The sequence below is a fragment of the Leguminivora glycinivorella genome, chromosome 3 (genome assembly GCF_023078275.1).
Source record: "Leguminivora glycinivorella isolate SPB_JAAS2020 chromosome 3, LegGlyc_1.1, whole genome shotgun sequence".
NCBI classification, from domain to species: domain Eukaryota; kingdom Metazoa; phylum Arthropoda; class Insecta; order Lepidoptera; family Tortricidae; genus Leguminivora; species Leguminivora glycinivorella.
In genome coordinates, this window is record NC_062973.1 from 21369882 (window position 1) to 21390420 (window position 20539).

At 36.7% G+C, this 20539-nt stretch overlaps 1 protein-coding gene across 8 annotated transcripts in view; it reads left to right on the plus strand.

Annotated features, from left to right (window-relative positions):
- LOC125242717 (early nodulin-75-like) overlaps positions 1-20539 on the plus strand; it is a 56878-nt gene that overhangs the window by 31368 nt on the left and 4971 nt on the right. For 4 of the 8 annotated variants that reach the window (XM_048151626.1, XM_048151627.1, XM_048151623.1 and 1 more), the window contains 4 exons: positions 11447-11517; positions 12600-12962; positions 14068-14338; positions 19837-19955. In XM_048151626.1, coding sequence (XP_048007583.1) covers positions 11447-11517; positions 12600-12962; positions 14068-14338; positions 19837-19955 — 824 coding nt within the window. The remainder of the gene's footprint in view (positions 1-11446; positions 11518-12599; positions 12963-14067; positions 14339-19836; positions 19956-20539) is intronic. The other 4 variants (XM_048151625.1, XM_048151629.1, XM_048151630.1 and 1 more) reach the window with 2 other exon arrangements.

A 20539-nucleotide genomic window follows, 5' to 3' on the forward strand; every position in this document is an offset into this window, starting at 1 on the left:
GTTAGCATTCTAGTGCCAAGATTTAAGACCTAGCAACCAGGTGAAACATTCACCGAATCGTAAAAAACTGTTCATTTTAAAAATAATAGTGTTCTTCATTGACGTAACCACCTATTTCTGAAGTGTTATTCTTACGCCTCGTCACAGTTCATGAATCAATGTCCTATTTTAAGAAGCCGTTGAAAAAAGCGTTCTCTGACAAATTAGCATTTACCGGTACACTGAAACATTGGATATTGTTGATAGTTTGTGTTGATAGTACGAAAGGCCACGGCTGACTAAAGAAAACAGTTTAAAAACAAATTAAAACATTTTTAAAGATTTACATTATGTTGTTAGTAGTTCATACCTTTATATTATAAAATAAGCTGCATGATGGTAAAATTATGCAAATATGAGTTTTGTACTTTTCCACTTAAAAGTACAAAAAAAAACGAAAATGACAGAAGCCCTCATTATTAACCAGTTTAAATTCCGACCAGTTTGAAATTGCTAAAGCTCTCAAGAGTACAAGTAGCGCTTTTCATATAAATATAGGGTTTTCCGTCACTTGCGACATTTTGTTCTTGTGCCACTGTCCCGGAGCTAAGAGTATCGCTTGCCGGTAAGATAATTAGCTTAAACAAGATAACAACAAATTATACCGGTCGGCGGCAACTTGGCTATGTTACAGCCCGTTACAACCATGTGCATCACACACCTGAACGGCCAAAGTAATTGCAATCATGACTACAATAAGATGCTCCATAACCGAACTGAATAAATTAACCTTTCTGAATTTGCTAGCTGATTCTACACCGTATGATTCATCCTTAAGGTTCTATTTTATCAAGGATTACCACCTTATCGTAAATGCATACCTGCGCCTTAGCGATTAATTGGACTAATACAGTTAGATAGTAGGTCAATAGGAATCAACGCTGGCTTGTAACGGAGACACTAGAATTATTAGTTGTTTTATTATCACTTTTATCAGAACCTCTTCGTTTTTTGAATACGTTACTCGATATTTTAAATTTCAGGGCAATCGACCTTCATTGTATAGTAAAATTGATCACCATACATAGTAACTTTTTAATTTGCTGGAAATATTACAATATAACACTTTAATTTCTCGCGTTTTGTACACATATTTAAAGTCACTTACAGGTCGAACGCGATTAATTAACATTACTTTATATTCATTTTTTCGTTGTCTGAGTACCCACAACACAAGCCTTCTTGAGCTTACCGTGGGCCTCAGTCAATCTGTGCAAGAATGTCCTTATAATATTTATTTATTATTTATTTATTTACTTTACCTTTTTTCCCAACGTTAATACGTTCCCAATGTTACGATGTCTATTGATCACAACGATCACCCACCGCCACCAAATGGATACTTATCTACTAGAATACATTTTCAGTGACTTAGTTTCGCTTTCGATCGGTAAAGTATACCAAATTACCGATATGATAAGATGACTATTTTCTTGGGCACTTCGCCATTTCAATAACACTGTATTAATGTAGTTCATTGTAAAGATATTATATATTACTTTCATGAAGCCTCGTGTCTTGTCGGGTTAATACACTACGGATATATCGTGTGACAACATATATTAGTCAGATATCAGGCAAACATCCAACTGCTTCGCGAAAAACGAAAGCATTGTTCTGCGCATAAACGCACCTGTTGGCTGGCTCCTCAAAGAATTAATTATGTCTATAAACGTTAAATTATTGTAATTGGTACGCGTAACATACTATATATATATAAATATATCACAGGGAGAATGTTAACAAAACCACCAACACATAATTATACTTGTATGTTTAGGTACCTACTGCGTTCAAAACATACAAAAGGTGAAAACCTTAAATCAATTTATTACATTTATTTTTACATTACATAAGAACTGATTACATTCAGCGATGCAGATCCTTATCTCCATTCCAAAGAAAATGCACAATGTAATAATATGGTATTGCCGGTAAAACATTATTTATTTATTTATTATTTAATTCGCCCTTAATCTCATTTTATGTATAGATTTGTTGTGTAAATCATTTAAGGTGGCTCGCCTAGGTTACCCGAAGCTCGGGCTGCGTTAGATGGCGTTAATCTGCAAATTAACGGTCTTATTTTTTTTGTGGAGTCGTACAGGCATTTATATACTTTCAATTATCCTTCGCGAACATTTAATATTAAAATTGACGTATTACAACATACATTCAACTTCTCATTGTAACGTTAATCCCCTTAATGTAGATAAATTTACTATTTTACACTACTTTTAAGTACCACTCACACATACAAACAGTGTTCTTGTATTCCTTCTAGTCGATAATTTCACGCGGCGACAGCTTGTTTAAATAGCCTTGCGGTAAATACGTGTTTTCGCATGATTTGCATGGAAGTACTGGGTTCGAATCCAGGACTTTTTCTCTTTTTTTTTTAATACTACGTCGGTGGCAAACAAGCATACGGTCCGCCTGATGGAAAGCGGTCACCGTAACCTATGGACGCCTGCAACTCAAAGAGTGTCGCATGCGCGTTGCCGCCCCATTAGAAACTTGTACACTCCCCTTTGCTGTGTGTACACAGCAAAAAGGAGTGTACAAGTTCAAAAGATGGTTTGGGTTGCCGACGACTCAAAGGACAATAGACGGAACAAATTAGTTCCGTAAGTCCTCCCGTCGTCAGCACCCCGCACCCTCGTTGAGCTCTGGCAGCCTTACTCACCGGCAGGAACACAACACTATGAGACACTATTTTTTGTTTTATTATTATACATAAATGTATATGTACTCGTACAGTAGTTACTGAGCGTTTTCCACAAAAAGATTAAAAACCTATTCTCTTATATGGTAATAATTTTTGGGTTCGTCGAACTCAGAATTTCTAACATAATTATCCTAATCTGATATTTTAAAAAATTCCAAAAAGTATAGATAAATTTTAGTTTCTAAAGTACGATTCGAATGATTTTTTTTTCTAATTGTTTATTTTCGATGGAGCAAGGGTATTCAAATCGCTTTTGAAATCTTAAATTAGTAAATGAAAATGCAATAGTTAACTGAGTATCGTAGTGCTTTAAAAACTCAAGTGGACTTTTTTTATCTAAGGAGTAATTTCGAGAATATATTATATTTAGCGAGGGTATCAAAAGTTGTGTTTTATATCTCAACTTAATAAATAGAAAATCAAAATGACAATAAAAAAATCAATATGTTCTCTAAGATAAAATTGATACCTTCGGCTCTCCATTCTTGCTCGGTCAATAAAAAATACGAAATTTATATCCAAAAAAAATACAAAAAGTTTATAGAATCCCGGGATTCGAACGCAGTTTCACGGCGTGACAGGCGACTGTCCACCAACGACGCCATTACATAACACGCTGTTACCGACGAAATTAGGCTATACGTATATAATTATTTAAATATAAATAATAATGTCAAATCCTAAAATTACAAATAAGAATGGGTGTGTGTCTGTTTGTTTGTCCGTCTTTCACGGCAAAACCGGAGCGAGGAATTGACGTGATTATTATTTCAGGGGATTTAGTTGAAGGGATGGAGAGTGACATAGGCTACCTTTTGTCTCTTTCTTACGGGAGCGAAGCCGCGGTCAAAACCTAGTTTATTATAAATGGGAAAAGCTGGTTACTCTATAATCTGAAGTGGAAGAATTCGTTGTTTCACCAAAGATAATGTGTGTTTGTTTGTCCGTCTTTCACGGCCAAACGAAGCGACGGATTGACATGTTTTTTAAGTGGAGATAGTTGAAGGGATGGAGAGTGACATATGCTACTTTTGTCTCTTTCTAACGCAAGCGAAGCCGCGGGCAAAAGCTAGTACAGCACGGGTAGCATGGTCGCGCGATAGACGATAAAATATCAGGCCGTCCCTGTCGCACTATTAGTAAGTGCGTGCATTTATCGCGCGACCATAATTGCCTGCCTGGACCTGATTATATTGATGATAATTATTATTTGTAACCATTTAGTTAATATTGTCTTCAGTTACCGCGATAGTTACTCATGAAATAAAAACTATGAAAACGAATTAAATCGTGTATAATGAATTTACAATTCATCCCGACGTTTCGAACACTACAGCGTTCGTGGTCTCTGAGCTCAACGGGTGACTGAGGAAAAATTACAATGTGCAAATGCTACCCACATACCTACATACATATTCATATATATAACTATTTAGTTGTTGAAGAAAAACATTCACACAACAATAACATAGGTCAACTAGCTCAGTAAATGTAAGGAAGTCAGCACATTACTAATACTATGACCTATGTACCTGACCTGGGTGGCTAGCCGAATGGCACAATCGCTCACGAAACGCTCACGAAACGAAGCGCTAGTAGATATCTATCTCTATCGCGCTTGCGTATTGGCGCGACAGAGCCAGCGGCGTATCGCTTTCGTTTGGCGTCGGAGAAATGCCATTCGGCTACGGGGCCTGACGTGTAAGTAATATTTTATTTTATCAACAAAGGCACAATAAAGATTGTATTGTATTTTTGTATGAAAATAAAAAATAGGAAAGAAATATAGTAAGAGTCTTTTTTAATAGAATATTTATTCTATTAAAAAATATAAAAAAAAACTTAATAAATCCAAAAACAGTTCAAATGATTAAAAAAGACCCCGGAATGGAACTCGAGATCTTCTGCTTCAGTCAATGCGTTTGACCGAGACGCCATTTCGATTTACACTAGCAGTGTCGAAATACACGATATGTATCTTTATTGACAAAATGCGTCATTATTTCTGAGTCTGCTTGAGTTAAGTAAACCAATATCTTTAAATAATTACTTGTCAAGAGCCAAGTGTCACTGATGACAATGTCAACTAAAAATGCGCGAAATATGACGGCTCTGTGTCTGTACACAAAATTTGGCACGCACATTTTCGTAAAATTAATGAAAAATTCACATGGATTTGTCCATGATTTCTGTATGAAACAATGTATTTCGTTCAATACTGCGACGATGGATAATGTATAGTAGATGTATGCGCATATTTTTATTTAGTTGTAGTGTGCGGTGACTAAATAAATGGTAGATGTTTTTTGTATGGAAAGCGAGCCACCTTAAATGAAAGTATGTAAGTAATTACGTCAGAACTATTGTAATATTGATCCTAAAAGTTATCTAAAGCGACCTTATGTAACGGTTTTGAAATACATCCGCATTTCATAACGCTGCCAGTTCCAACGTCGTAAGTATTTGTACGTCCCCGTATATTGAACTACAGAGAAAATAGGAAGACAAATGAGAAGTCATGAATTTTCAGAATGAAACTATGAAACAATAATGTACTCGTAACCTTGCAATATATTACCATTAATTTTGCAGTAATTATTTGTAAAATAAGTAAATACGTGTAGTCAACTGAGTTCATTCTGTTAAAAGTTTAAATTGATATAATAGATTATTTAGAATTAAAATTTCTTAAAAACTAATAGTTTTCGAACTGTTGTAACTTTTTATGAACGAAGTATAGCCAGTTGGTCACTGAACTTTGAATGTCAACGGCTATAATATGTTGCGATTCGAAAATATCTTCAAAAGATGCATTTACTGAAGGTGACACACATAATCCGGTCGGCCTTAGGTTGATATGTTCCCGACAAATCTATATGTTTGTCATCATCTTATTCCATACTCATGGCACGGGTTAGGCCGTTTTCACATTATCCGATCCGATATCGGATGTCGGACCGACATCCTACATCCGATAAACGCTTCCGATAGTGTCGGATGTCGGTCCGATAAAACGCATTGTTCCAAATCAATGAAGTATGATTTTGTATCAAAAAATATTTAAAAAATGTTTTATATTTAATAATTATAAGCACTATATCCTAAATATTATATTGTAAAATTAAGATAACGAGCATAAAAAATACTCAGAGTGTCAGGCAAAATAAATAATTTTACATTCAACTATATCTACTGAAAGATGAAAAAACTAGTATCCGCAATTCGGACCGATGCATTACAACCTTTTTTTCAATGGAAATTGTCAACTAATTTGAATTTAGATCATTAGCAGCTGTTTAATAGACGCCATTTTTGTCACATTATGAATTATGACACGCTATCGAAAAGGAAATACAGCCCCAAAGGCCCCGTTAGGTACGACGACGAGCGAAGCGAGGATGAGTGTTAGGTATCTTGCATCCCCAAAATATCCGACTCGTTATAAAAAAGCAAATTGCAACTTTATGCCGCCTAAATATTATGCACAAATATTATCTGCGAAAGTACTATTCGACTAGAAGACTATTATGCTCATCAACATTATGCTAAAGTACGATTCGGTATTATAAAAATCTGCGAAATGATTTATGCCAAAGCATATTCTGCGTAAGGTGTTTATGCCAAATGTGACTTCTGCCACTATTATACAAATGCGAAAAAGGTTTCTGCGAGATAATAGTGAACCTCATGGCACACTAGACTCAAAGACATACGCGTAACAATCTTTAATATAAATACCTGGTTATTACAAGTTGATCCATTGATTAAGACTTTCGTCGACATTAATGAATGCCAACAAGGTATAGTGCTCGACCTAGTCCCACTTCAGCGGTCCTAAACATGTAAATATGCTCGTGACTAACGTTGCAACATGCAAGTCACCGTGGGAGGCGTGTCCGATTTTCGGCGAGTCCGTCATCGCGACTGTGGCTGCGGCCTAAAAATGCGCCATCTCGAAATATACGAGTAATATGCGATAGATATTCGTGCACACCTGGTTCTTGAGCCAAGTAGTCAGTCTCCTGACTGGGCGGACACCGTGTGCCTGTATAGAACAGTGAGTTGGCTTCCTGTTTTTAATATTATCGTATAGACTGATTATAAGCATGTTGTCAATAGGCATTGTGAAGTGAATCAATATTTCGATAAGATCTATTTTTAAATTGTTATAAATAACAATAATTAACAGTAAGGTCATAGCTATAATTCTAGTGTTTGTTGTCGTTTCAAGTGACATTAAATTGTGTGCATTAAACTGTGCTCTGTTAATATAGTATTATATTATTGTATTGTTCAATAGAAAAACGCAACAGTAGCAAGCGGCTGACTAGAGATAAATTTTACCTAGTGAATTTTGTTGAATCAGCAATAAAACTTATCAATTTTCGCTGAAGTATTTACTAATAAACATTAAATTTGCAGAAGCCTGCATGAAATATTTGATGTAAGTAGTTACAAAGGTGAAAATTGAAAAAAAAATCCAATAAGATAAGAAGTACATAGATATATCGATTCTCGCACAATGATATTGAAAACTTCCAAAGTCTATCAAATTTCGCAATTTAAAAAATTTCCTTCAGCACACCTAAATAAAACCATTACTTCGAAAAGTAGATTAATTATTTTGTATCGAATTAGTTCGAATTCACAAGCAATTTTAAATCATTAAATAAACATAAACAAATATTTAGGAGAGTTACCCCGAACATTGAACAAAAATCGGATCGCTATTCCATAAACGCCAAGTTACAGCGTGGACAGCTACCAAGTTACCTGGAAACTTTGGGAAACCGTTGAACTTTAAGAAACAACAATCAAGAGTAAACTTCTCGGATAAGATAATCCGATATTGTAAGAGATTTATCAAAATTAAAACGGTTAATATTAAGGCACTGGTCCCACATGGAGCTAGTAAACTATGAACTACTTATCATATATATTATTATCTATAACCTAACCACAAAATTAAAATTTTGAAAAAACCCCCGACATAGTGGACCGATTTTCATGAAACATGGCTAAGAACACTCCCGACTAACTCAGCTTTCAAACAAAAAAAACTAAATCGAAATCGGTTCATCCGTTCGGGAGCTATGATGCCATAGAGAGACACACACACACACACAGACAGACAGACAAACAAACAGAAAGACAGGCAGATAGACAGACACGTCAAACTTATAACACCCTTTCGTTTTTACTCCCGTGTAAATAAAAGAGATACGGCGATGTTTATATTTAGTTATTCGCCCAGCGGTGAAATATCAATATCGCCGTGTCTCTTTTATTTACACGGGAGTGCTTATCTTTTGTTCGTTTTCATACCCGATAGCTCATAGTTTACTAACTCGCTGTGGGACCAGTGCCTAAGACTAATGTACAACGCGCTTAAATATTAATACATTAATCTTAAACACATACTTCTACTGTCAATTATTTACACTTGACAACAAATAAGGGGTAGCTTTGCCAACGTATCCGTAAGAATTGGAACATTTGAAAAGGAGCCAGTGAGTAGTTACTTTTAACCATTCAACCTAAAGGATAAACTACAGTAATTTTTTAAAATTATGCGCTACAGTCATATCGGTCATCAGCAAGTTTTTGTGTTTTAAATGTTATGACTTATGAGTTTGTTGAAGATGAAAGCTCAATACACAAGTAATTTTACTCGTGGTAGGTATTACCACAGCATAATAATGGTAGGTACTTACGTATAGAAGTGACACTTCTAACAAAACCGAAGTCTGACAACAGTTCAAGGTCGAATCGAGTTGTCCCTCTCTAATGCATGCACTAACCCTTTCGACTATTTAGGTTGACCTATGGTAGCCCTCGCAATGGGACATGAACCTGTCCCAATCCTAATAATTGCAACGCGAGCCGAAAGTTGATGGAATTGTCCGATCGCGAGAGTGTCCAACTACAGGTATTACAACAACCATAAAAACAACCAGTTTTCATGTTCGTTCAACAAGTTTTTTGGTTAAAATAGTACCTACGGGCTCTTTGGTTCAAACAACATGTTAGATTTTGTCAAGTGTAAACAGTACTTCTACATTCTACATGACACATGTGGTTTTAAACATATGTTTGACTGATTCAATCAAATATCTTCTTACAAGTTTGACCTTGTTGTTCGAACAAATTCAACTTGTATCATCAATATTGGGATTTATTCCGTTTACTAAAATACTTTTATTTCAAACGGATAAACCCGTAACAATTCGAACTTGTTAAATTCACAATGCAAATTCCTCTCAGTGTACGGACCGAGAAAATTGGCCGGATGATATTTGATAAATAATAGCCTATTAATACATATTTAGTATCGTATTTGCTCAATACATTTGTAAAATTATTTATGAACAAACATTATTGCCAGCTTCAAACATGAGATGTCTTTATTAACTGGAACAGCTGTCTGTCTACTGAAATGTACCCTGTCATGTTACATTTTCTATGCGTAGGTGATACCCGGACCTAAAAAACGGTTTTTATTTGGGTTTAGCTGTTAACCTTTTTATTCAAAGAGCCGTTATAATCTTTGAGACAAGGGCTATAGTCAGACTTTCGTACAATTGCGACAAAACTTTCACTTAATTTGGCATGCATCAATCAGCGTTAGTGACCTTAAGTGCGTTTTCACATTATACGATCCGATATCGGATGTCGGACCGATATCCCATACATTACAGGCGCTATCTTGGATTTTTTCTATTGAAATCCTTCCGACATCCGATATCGAATCGGATAGTGTGGAAACGGCCTAAAGGTCGTATCACAATACGATCCAAACCTTAACAAATTTCTACATCCGAATCAGGCTTCGTTAAATTGAAGTTGGTAATAAAATGTGATAGTGTTTTATATGAATAATGAAAAATGAAATGAAAATGAAAATGAAATATTTATTTTTCAAGTAGGCATATTACAATGCGCATATGAACGTCAAATAAAGCTACGCCGGCTCTAACCCTACGCCTCAGCTTCGAGAAGATTTCATTTAAACTGACTAAACGTTCCAAATTTATTATAAAGAAAACGACAAATTGGGACGTTTTACTAAACTCACTCACAATTGTCGCTATGACTGACACTCAAGTAGTTTACTTACCTAAATTAGGGGTAAAATTTGTGAAATAGTTTCTTTTAAAAAATCTTATTAATAACTAATCATAAGAACAAGCTCCAAGTAAATCGTTTATATTGTAGTCGCCGTTTGATTGGCATTTGTACAAAGCTTAAAGTTGTCTAAACCAGCCAACTCGCATTAATTTCCATCATTAAAACGCAGTTAATAATTATGGACAACATCTGGTTTAAGGGATTACAAGTAGGATTAAAGGATTTTCATTTAAAGATTCAAGCGTTATAGCATTACAGATTGTTATTACCTACTTATGTATTAAAACGATTTAAATTCAAATACTTCATTGACAACAGGCGGGCAAGCACGTTGGAGTAATATGGCCTATCGTGTCTGCAGGCTATATCATACTAACTTGTTAGACCCGCAAATCACATAAAAAATATGATTCCATCATCCTCATCATCCTCCTTGCGTTATCCCGGCATTTGCCACGGCTCATGGAAGCCTGGGGTCCGCTTTGACAACTAATCCCAAGATTTGACGTGAGCACTAGTTTTACAAAAGCGACTGCCATCTGACCTTTCAACCCGGAGGGTAACTAGACCTTGTTGGAATTAGTCCGGTTTCCTCACGATGTTTTCCTTCACCGAAAAGCGACTGGCAAGTATCAAATGACATTTCGCACATAAGTTCCGAAAAACTCATTGGTACGAGCCGGGGTTCGAACCCGCGACCTCCGGATCGAAAGTCGCACGCTCTTACCGCTAGGCCACCAGCGCTTCTATGATTCCAATATCATATTATTTTTAGAATTGTAAGGTTGTGCCTATTGTTTTCCTCTACGACGTTTGCTGTTTAGTGTATCTAAGTAATTTTCCTTAAAATAGTTTTCAGAAAGTGACTTCAAAAGAGAAAGAACATTTGATGTTCTTTTGACTTCCTTGTTTATCTGCTATTTTGATCGGTTCAATGCCGTAACGAGACGTTATTGATATCCGTCTAGTACCCAATCAATGACATGTTATTAGCATGTATTACATACGAGACGAAGCTTCTTAGAATATCGTTATTTTTCCTCCATGATCTGGCCACAGGCCAAGCGGTTGGTGGCCGAACAATTTTAACGCGAAATGTCTCATAATAAGTTCAAAGTGTTGAATACCGTAATGTACCCAGATACCATCGCACTGAGATTGTCTCCAAAGATATTTCAAGAACTATTTTTGTTAACAAAGATTAAAGTAAAAATATAAATTAGAAAATGATGTGAATATTAAAATGAGATTATTTTGCTAAAGAAACTACAGTATATTATCTCGTTGACAGATTTAGCATACCATAGCGAAAAATAGTAAATCTAAAGATAAAAAAACGCTATCATAACCAGGAAGTATAAAAATATACATGAAAAATTTGAATATGTTTGTCAACTTTCATCACACATCATTCTTTTCGCACCAAACATTTTCCAATACGCAATATTACTAAGTACTACATATCATAGTCATATCAAGACACACACATCAACATTTAAAATTCGTTAACTAATGGAGGTGTCAATATTAAATATTTCACTGTTGTTTCAGGTCAGAAGAAAGTAGTGTGGCCACCAGTGCCAGAAACGAACGGCTACCACCAGCCACAGCATCAGCAACAGGTGACTATCACCCCATTGTGCATTGTGTTCGAGGGTAAAGTTCAAACGTAATAACCCCGTTTCTATTCGAACGTAAGGGTACGTCTATGTTAATCAGATATTTGACCGATTCGAACTCCACTGGTATCAGATCGATATTTAGAATGATATTAGGATTATACAGGTATAATCCTAGGTCTATTAGTTAGCTGTACCTATATGTTACTTTATCGGGGTAAAGGATCGACAAGGTACCTTCACTTTATCCAGATAACGTCTAAAGTCTAAGAGAAATAATCGCGCGATAGAGTTTACTGATACTGATATGAATCCTATGTCGTTCTAATAATCAAGCTGTTTAGGAATTGTTCGCGCACCACTCTACTTATTTCATTTATGAAAGAGTATTTTGCGTAGCACATTCGTGTTCGCTAGCTTTGAACGCATTTTACATATTCCAGCAAATCGAAACGGGATTATTGTGTTTTTTCCGCCCTTAATATTTTTAATTATCACAACGGCTTACGGCCAACGGAATGCCACAATGTACATATTTTTGCATTATGAATGGGATGGTTAAATTTATATTTCTCTACCTTCTAGTAAGCGCAGCAACAATTTTTATTGAATTTAGTATGATGATTTACTTGCTTAAAGTACAGTTATTTAAATATTTGTTTTATACTACTCCTTAAACAATTTGGTTGTTTCTAAAATTGAAAATGAATTAATATAGAAAACAAATTTTGTAAACTAAGGTTTACAAAATAATCAACTAAATAGATAGGTACAAAATTCGTAAAATATTGCTGCGCTGTTAGAAAGTAGCGTGAATGCATAAAATTAAGTGCACTTAGGAATTGAGTGTGGTGGCGGAGACGATGACAGCATGCATAACAAAATTATTTATTTAAGTATGGTATTGTACATACATGAAACTCTGACGTCACTTTATGAACTCCATTTAGTAAGGTTTTATTATTTTTTAATTAAACATTCAATACCACATAGATATTTAAACCATCTTATAGGATGTTCACAAGTGATGTCACTCCCGAGGTGTGGGTACTAGTAACACAAATCGACTTTTTAAATCCCAACAGCAGAGTCCCGCGTACCACGCACAGCACTCCCCCTCCGCGCCGCATTCGCAGTATCAAAGCCCACCCCAGCCCCAATACCATAATAGCCCTCAGTACAACGAGCAGTATCAACAGCAACCTCAGTATCAACGGCAACCCCAGCACCAACAACAATCGCAACCCCAGTATCAGCAGAATCAGCCGGCGTATTGCGACGGCAGACGCCAAGAGCCCACAGGGTTGAGTAAGCTGATCCCCTTCGGTCCTGGAGTGACCGCGTCTCCGGCCCCGGCCTACAGACAGGGCCCGCAATCCCCGGCCGCGGCCCCTTACAAACAGCCTAATACCCGTTGGGGCCCTGTGTCAGCTCCCCTCTCTCCTCAGGTAACAGCGACTTAGTTTTGTCACCAGTAATATTTACCTAACTGAAATCACTAGTCAAGTCAGATGGGATAAAAAGCAATATGCGTTGAGGTCAAAAATCCCACTTGGTTGATTTCCGTAATAAGTACTTATTTTTACGCACAACTTATCAAAGCGCTTTTATGGTAAGTGACAAAGTGGAACTATTGCTGGGAAACGAATAGGTATAACGTTAATTTTAATTCGTGCAAAAGAAATAGTATGGAAATTATGCATACGTACGTGTTTCTTTTAACCCACCTGAACTTATTTACCTTGTAACTTACCTATCTATTAACCTGCAACCGAGTAGTTCCATACTGGTGTAATAAAAGTTTGTCAACAACTTTAGTTCTCTTCACATTTTCATAAATTCGAATTCTGTTGAGATTCTCGTCATGAACGTGCTTATTTGGAGTGGTTTTGTTTCTGTATGGATTGAGAGCTGCGCTGTGCATACTAATTAGACCAGCTTGTATATTATTTTGAATATTTTGGGCCCGGTGTCGGTGTCACAATTTATTCTGCGTGCAAATTTATAGAGTTTTTATGGCTGGCCGTTTTAACGCTTACACGCTTTTCTCGTAGCGTTTCGGTGAACGCTTTGAATAAAATATTTTCATTTATTATGAACCAACTTACACTAACAGATAAACCAAACATGTAAGTTATAGGTTACAGGTAAAGATTACAACACAGGACTATACAACTATAATACATAAAATTGAATTTACAATCTAGACAGTACTACGGAACATAATACACTGCGTAAAGATTACAACACAGGACTATACAACTATACATAAAATTGAATTTACAATCTAGACAGTACTACGGAACATAATACACTGCTTAATATGTAATTATGCAAATATTTAAATTGTTTTAGGTGATAAGTGATAACTTGATGCTGGTTAAATATTTATGTATTTAAGACCGTCAAAATACTTACTTATTAATTACACAAATTATCTTTCTCTGTTAAAGATTTACGTTCTATATACATGATGTATTGTATGTTTAAACTAAATCTGCATTTCTTTGCCCATTGACACAATCGATTATATAAAGAAACCACATTCCCCAGGCATACCCACAACAGCAGCCGCAGTACTCACCCCAGCAGTACTCGCAACCCCAGCAGCAGCAACCCCAGCACTACCAGCAACAACAATACTCGCAACCCGAGTACCCCCCGCAATACTCGCCCCCTGAGTACCCCCCGCAATACGACTACCAGCCCCCGCAGCGTCAGTTCGAGCCCCCACCGGCGACTATCACGCTTCGTCAGCAGCCCCCTGTGCATCAGAAACCACCGCCGGTGTTCGCAAGCCAGCCCGCCACAGCGTCTTACCAAGGTTTGATATTTTCATTAATCGACACTCGAGTTTTTGTTTTATTTTATTGTGTACTTAATAGATGGTTTCAAAATTCAAAAAACAACCTGATTATGGCTCTCTCAAGACTACAAGTACTAGTAGGTAACAAGTAGATAGAAGTAGGTATGTTGTGAATAAAAAAATAATGGGAGGTTTTTAGGTCCACAAGTTTACAATTTTCATAATACTACAGTCGTGCAGTCTGAAAAAATGATTAGAAAAAGTGGCCACATCGTAGGTAATGTCGTCCCGTTTTCTCACACATATTGTTTTGAAACACAGTTATGTTGCCACATTTTAATTTCTACTCTGATTTCGTCCAGGAATGTCTTATATGTCAAAACCATTACAGTTTTAGAACAAGACATCAAAACCAGAATCAGCTTCTGTGTGACATACTGACATACGGTTTTTTAGGCTTGTTTATTGCGGTGATTTAATCCAGCAATAGAAAGAGTAAGGAACATATTTTATAATAGGAACTTGCTCGCGCTCGTATAAACTACTTTACAGGCGTCATTCGGCTATCTAACACATAGTCTGTAGGTATATTGTCTTTAAAATCGCGCTAGTGCACTTTATACTTGCTCTAAACCGCGTTGACGGTTTAGGGAAGTGACGAACGTAAAAGATTCCATTACTTTTAGAGCTAACGTGGTTTATGAGTAGGAAAGATATAGGAGCGCTTTGAAATTAAGTTTAGAATGTGTAAGACATTTGGACGTAGCGACAGAGTGGAAGTGTTTCCGCGATGGTGGTAGGGTAGTGGAGGAGACTGTATAAACAGGTCTCGGTTTTTATTTTTATTTATTTCGTTGTAAGAAAAGAAAACTTACAGTAAAGTTTTGTTACTTTTCGTTCATGTCATCTATAATAACCAGACCCTTTAGCACAACTTGCCTTGTCGCACGCGACTTGCCTTGTCGCACGCGAGTCTATACATCAAGCGCAACTTCAAGTATGGACTCGCGCGCGACAAGGCAAGTTGTGCTAAAGAGTCAGGAGGGTTACAAATGTCATGACACGCACGAAAATGGCGACGGTCGAGATTGAGGCGTTACAGTACGACAAAACTTGTTTGATCATAATAATGGGGAATATAAAATGAAAGCTGTGTGTAGTTTACAAATAACTTTAAACTTTTCTCTACTCGATCTAATGAATTATTATGAGAAAACGCTCGGACATTTCACATTGCAGCGTTGACTTTTAACTATTGAAAACGTCTGTAAACATAGGACCTATTAAAATACAGGATATTTTAGTCAGAACTGAAACATAATGAATTCCTATTTCCCGAGAAACATTTGGAAGTGATTCCAGCAAGTTATTATAAATTCCAAAGAGATCCAGCGTACCTATCTACAATTTCAGTCGAAAATAATTTCCAAATTCATCGCGAGGAATTAAGTAAAGTGGCAGCCTTAATCTTAAAGCTTCTAAGTATTAAGGGAATGCTCTTTGTTGAACTAATTATTCGTTGATTATTAAACTAGGATGCTCTTGGTAGGTATTTGTAGAAATAGTACCTACAGATGAAAGTCGTGTAGGTACTTACTTAACTCTGTATTATGAAAAAAAATAAGAGCGAAAATGTATCAAGTGATTTAATAGTCAATTATATTCTCCCTGTGAACTAAGATAATGTCGTATAACAGTAATACATAAAGGCCGTAGCAGGATAAGTGAACAAAAAGTGTCCTTTATGATTAGGAGCTGTTTTTTTTTCTATAGGGACTTACACTTAGTAGTACGATTGTGCAAAGTTTTGTTGAAACATTCCCAGTGGTTCAGCCAGCAGAAGAAAAAAACCAAATTCATGAAATATGACTTTTCTCTAAAATTATTTAACTTTATCATACAATTTTTTTTTTCATTTTGGTTAACTAAATAGTACTTATAACCTGGAAGAAATTTGAGTTTCCAACTATAATATTTCTGCAAAAAGTACTTAAGTCAACATTTCAAAAAAAAAATTTTTTTAGTTTGCATTTTTTCTTCCCTTATCCTGCTACGGCCTTATTCCATAAATTCACAGAGCTGCGGGCCGATTTTTGAATCTCACGGCGTTCGAATTCAGAAAATTGTCACCGAAATTGCCTACACTATTTTCAGTGACAATTTTCTGAATTCGAACGCCGTAAGATTCAAAAATCGGCCCCCTGAATATACATAAATATATAATAATCTCTCATTGTCCTTATTGATCACGTCTGCTGTAGGCAAATGTTAGGAAATCTCCGTAATAAGAAATATTGTTTAATTGGTTTTAATATTTCACCTGTAACCTAGAAACCTGTAACATATGACACCGTTCTGATGAAAGCATCCACACGAGGAAAGTTTTCCTTGTAATGGTGAAGTTGTCAGCAGCCCTTTGAAAAGTAGGAATGAGAACTCATGCGTTACACATGTCGACAAGTTTGATGCAGTTTGATATGCTGCCGTGGTCGGTTTTAAATGGAGAATTTTCATTATGATGTAACGGTTGTATAAAACTAGAGAATTAAAAATAGTTTGCAAATGTTTGACGCAAACTCGTAGCACAGAATATATAATAGTACAAGCACAGAAGGCCCACTGCTTTGATGTTCACAAAATGCCGCCTTTTTAAATGCCTACAAAATTCTAACAAAGAAACGAGCCGCACGTGCGCAGCGTCGGACGATAGGGTTAGTGGCTCACACTACAACATGATACCCTAAAAGGCATTATTGCAATAGGTAGTAAACATGATGTATTAAAAACAGGGATGTATAAAACTTAATCTTTTTTTTAACATAATTATGTTCCTGTTATGACGACCGGTCTGGCTCAGTCGGTAGTGACCCTGCCTGCTGAGCCGCGGTCCTGGGTTCGAATCCCGGTAAGGGCATTTATTTGTGTGATGAGCACAGATATTTGTTCCTGAGTCATGGATGTTTTCTATGTATATAAGTATGTATTTATCTATTTAAGTATGTATATCGTTTAAGTATGCACCCATAGTACAAGCTTTGCTTAGCTTGGGGCTAAGTTGATCTGTGTAAGGTGTCCCCCAATATTTATTTATTTATTTATATTTATTTACCTACTTATTTGTTTTAGGAAAGCGTAATACCTATACTTAGTGTTTTAGGTTACACGTGGACAGTCTTGAACACGTTTTACGGCTAATTTACCAAAGCTACATGAGTGTGCTAGCAACATATACATAAACACATTATCCCTTGTCACTGCCCCAAATTGTGCTATTTCATCGTGATAAGTAACCCTGAATATCATTTTGTGGCCGCTCCATAGTGAGTACGAACGACCGCAGAATAATCCAATACGGTGTTGTATCTCGTGAATCGTTCAAATATGCAATGTCGAAATTAAATTACAATTGTTCGGGGTGTGCCGACGCCTGTAGGTATGACTAATTGAGTTATAACATCAGTTGGTGTTTCTGATTTTGATTTTACTGATTATTGAAGTTACTTTACATTATAACCAGGCGCGATTTCTGATTAGTAGGACTGGTAAGACTAAGGCACTGGTCCCACCGCGAGCTAGTATTTAAGCTATGAGCTATCGGCTATAAAAACGAACAAAAGATAAGCACTCGTGGAAATAAAAGAGACACGGCGATATTGATAGCTCACCGCTGGGCGAGTAACTATAAACATCGCCGTGTCTCCTTTATTTACACGGGAGTGATTATCTTTCGTTCGTTTTTATAACCGATAGCTCATAGTTTACTAGCTCGCGGTGGGACCAGGGCCTAAGGGCCACTTGCACCAACGAAAATGGGTCAACCCTCCATTTTATATGGAATTTGACAGATGACAGCCCACTAACCCTGAGTTAAGTGGTTGGTGCAAGTGGGTATAAGTTTACTAAAGAAACTATTGTACAAAAAATCTCATTGTTTTATATACGTTCCAGTTATACAGTTCACATAATTATTGCAATTAAAAGCTTGACAAAGTTTGATTTGAAATCTATTTGAATTCAATTGCATATGCCCACAATGGCGCATTTTCATTTGTTACCTATTTGAACGTCAATCAGTATGTCACACTGGTACAAATTAGTTTCCCAAATGAGGCAATTATAAGTTTTAAATAATGTATAACTCCCAAGAGCGCTATGGAAGTACTACTAGATTTGACGAGTTATAGACTAATCTAATATACAAAGGTGTCGTTCAGGGACCTACAATGTCACTTTGTATTTTCATTCGTGTAATAAACGTTAGATGTTCAAAGATTTGTTGCACCGTTTAGGTATTTACTGCTGCTTGGGTTTTATTCGACATGATAAAATGAATGATTCGTGTTGATGTGGATGGGCCATTTTTTTCAAAGTTGGCCACCCCCCTTTTTTATTGGATTTGGAAATTTTTATTTGGTTTCCACGCGAGCTCTTTCAATTCTAATAGGAGAAAAAAGTGTCCCAAGGTTTTTTTCCCATTCCGTTACCATTTTTTCATACATTTTGTATGGCGGTAACGGAATGGAAGGTTCGAAAAAATGTATAGAAATCTTGGGACATTTTTTTTCTCCTATCAGGATCGAAAGAGCTCGTGATTCTGAGTATGAATCGCGTAAAAAATACCCATGTTACAAAAAAAGTGGGGTGGGCAACTTTGAAAAAAATGGCCCGGATACAGTCGCAATAGGTTCCTACAATAAGTTGTCAAAATTACGCCCCTTCTCCGGTCCTGACCTATTTTAATCTCATCGTCCACTTCTGATTCACAATAATACACCCGTAAGTTTATGTATGTATCTATTCCGTCTACTTTGTAAAGCGTATTTCAAAGGTATTACCTATTTTCTTAGGTAAGTATTTACCGATTCACGTTGCGTCTAGACATTTGCAATCTACCTCTAACCTCACTACTTATATTACATACATATATGCATATAAGTATAATTATATGCATATCTATTATAAACCGTATAGTCACAGTAAAATAAAGAGTACTATAGTACAGTATGACCACTCCCGCTCCCCGCTGAAAGTGCCGCCCACCCCCTCTCGGTTACCTCGAAGTTACCACCTGTCAAAAACGCGAACAGGCGACCTGTCATATTTCTCATACAGCATAGTGCGCGTTCACCTACACGAGCTTAGACTGTGTGCTAGGAACGCGCCTCTTTCATATATTTGATCGCCAGTATCCGAGGTGTGGTATAGTGGTAGGTACTTAACGTCTATATGTGTTGCATTGTTTTTCGAATAATCGAACGTAGGTACCTACGTTTTAGTTGTAGGTAGGTACTGTTAATCGAATCAAGTCATGATAAAATCAACACGGAATTAAGAATGAAGCAAAAAATGAGACAATACTATCGTTTGCAATATCACAATATCGTTTTCTTTCAATCCCTTAATTGCCAAGAGTGGCACTGGAGCTCGAGCGGTTTCATGCCCCCCGTTTACGAATACAGGCATGAGTTTATCTATATGTATTTAAAACTGTTTGCTAACTGTTTTTGAACATACAGGAGGTGTCAACATGCGTGGCGATCAGAAGTGGCCGCCGCAGTCGGTGCGCGAGGCAGTCGCGGCCGAGAACGAGGCACGCCTCCAGCTTGCTAAGGGCCCCGCCTGCAGGCCTCGCAAGGTACTCTCACTTTATACATACCTCACCTACTAATTCAAGAACTATAGCTTCCTCATATAGCATCTTTGCCGCGTCAGTTTGCTTTGTTTTTCGACCGTGCCTTGTCGAATCCATTACACGGTGCGAGAGCTATGTTGGAGAGTTTTAGTACATTGCGGTTTTTAATTGGTGCACTGAAATATTTATATAATATTTTGTCATCAGTCGGCAATGTAACTAAAATCGCATACGAGTTCGCGCGCCGTGTAAATGCGCGCCGTCTAACCTAAAACGGCAGCAGAAAAATGTCGTGCCTAAGTATCTAGATGTAAAAGATATGTTACCATTTTGGCGTTAGATCCCAAAATAAATCTGTATCTATTCAGTGAACAAAGAATATCTGTCTTAGTCATCCAGACACATGTCAGAAATGACTAAATACTCGTACTTACAATAGGTGTAGGTACCACAGTTAATTACAGCGTAACCACATTAAACTTGTTCTAACTTTGGCATTTAATGGTTTCGTCTAGACGTAAGAACCTATTACGCAAACCTTTATAATACTTACATGTCTATACCTATTGCCTATTGACGCAACACAC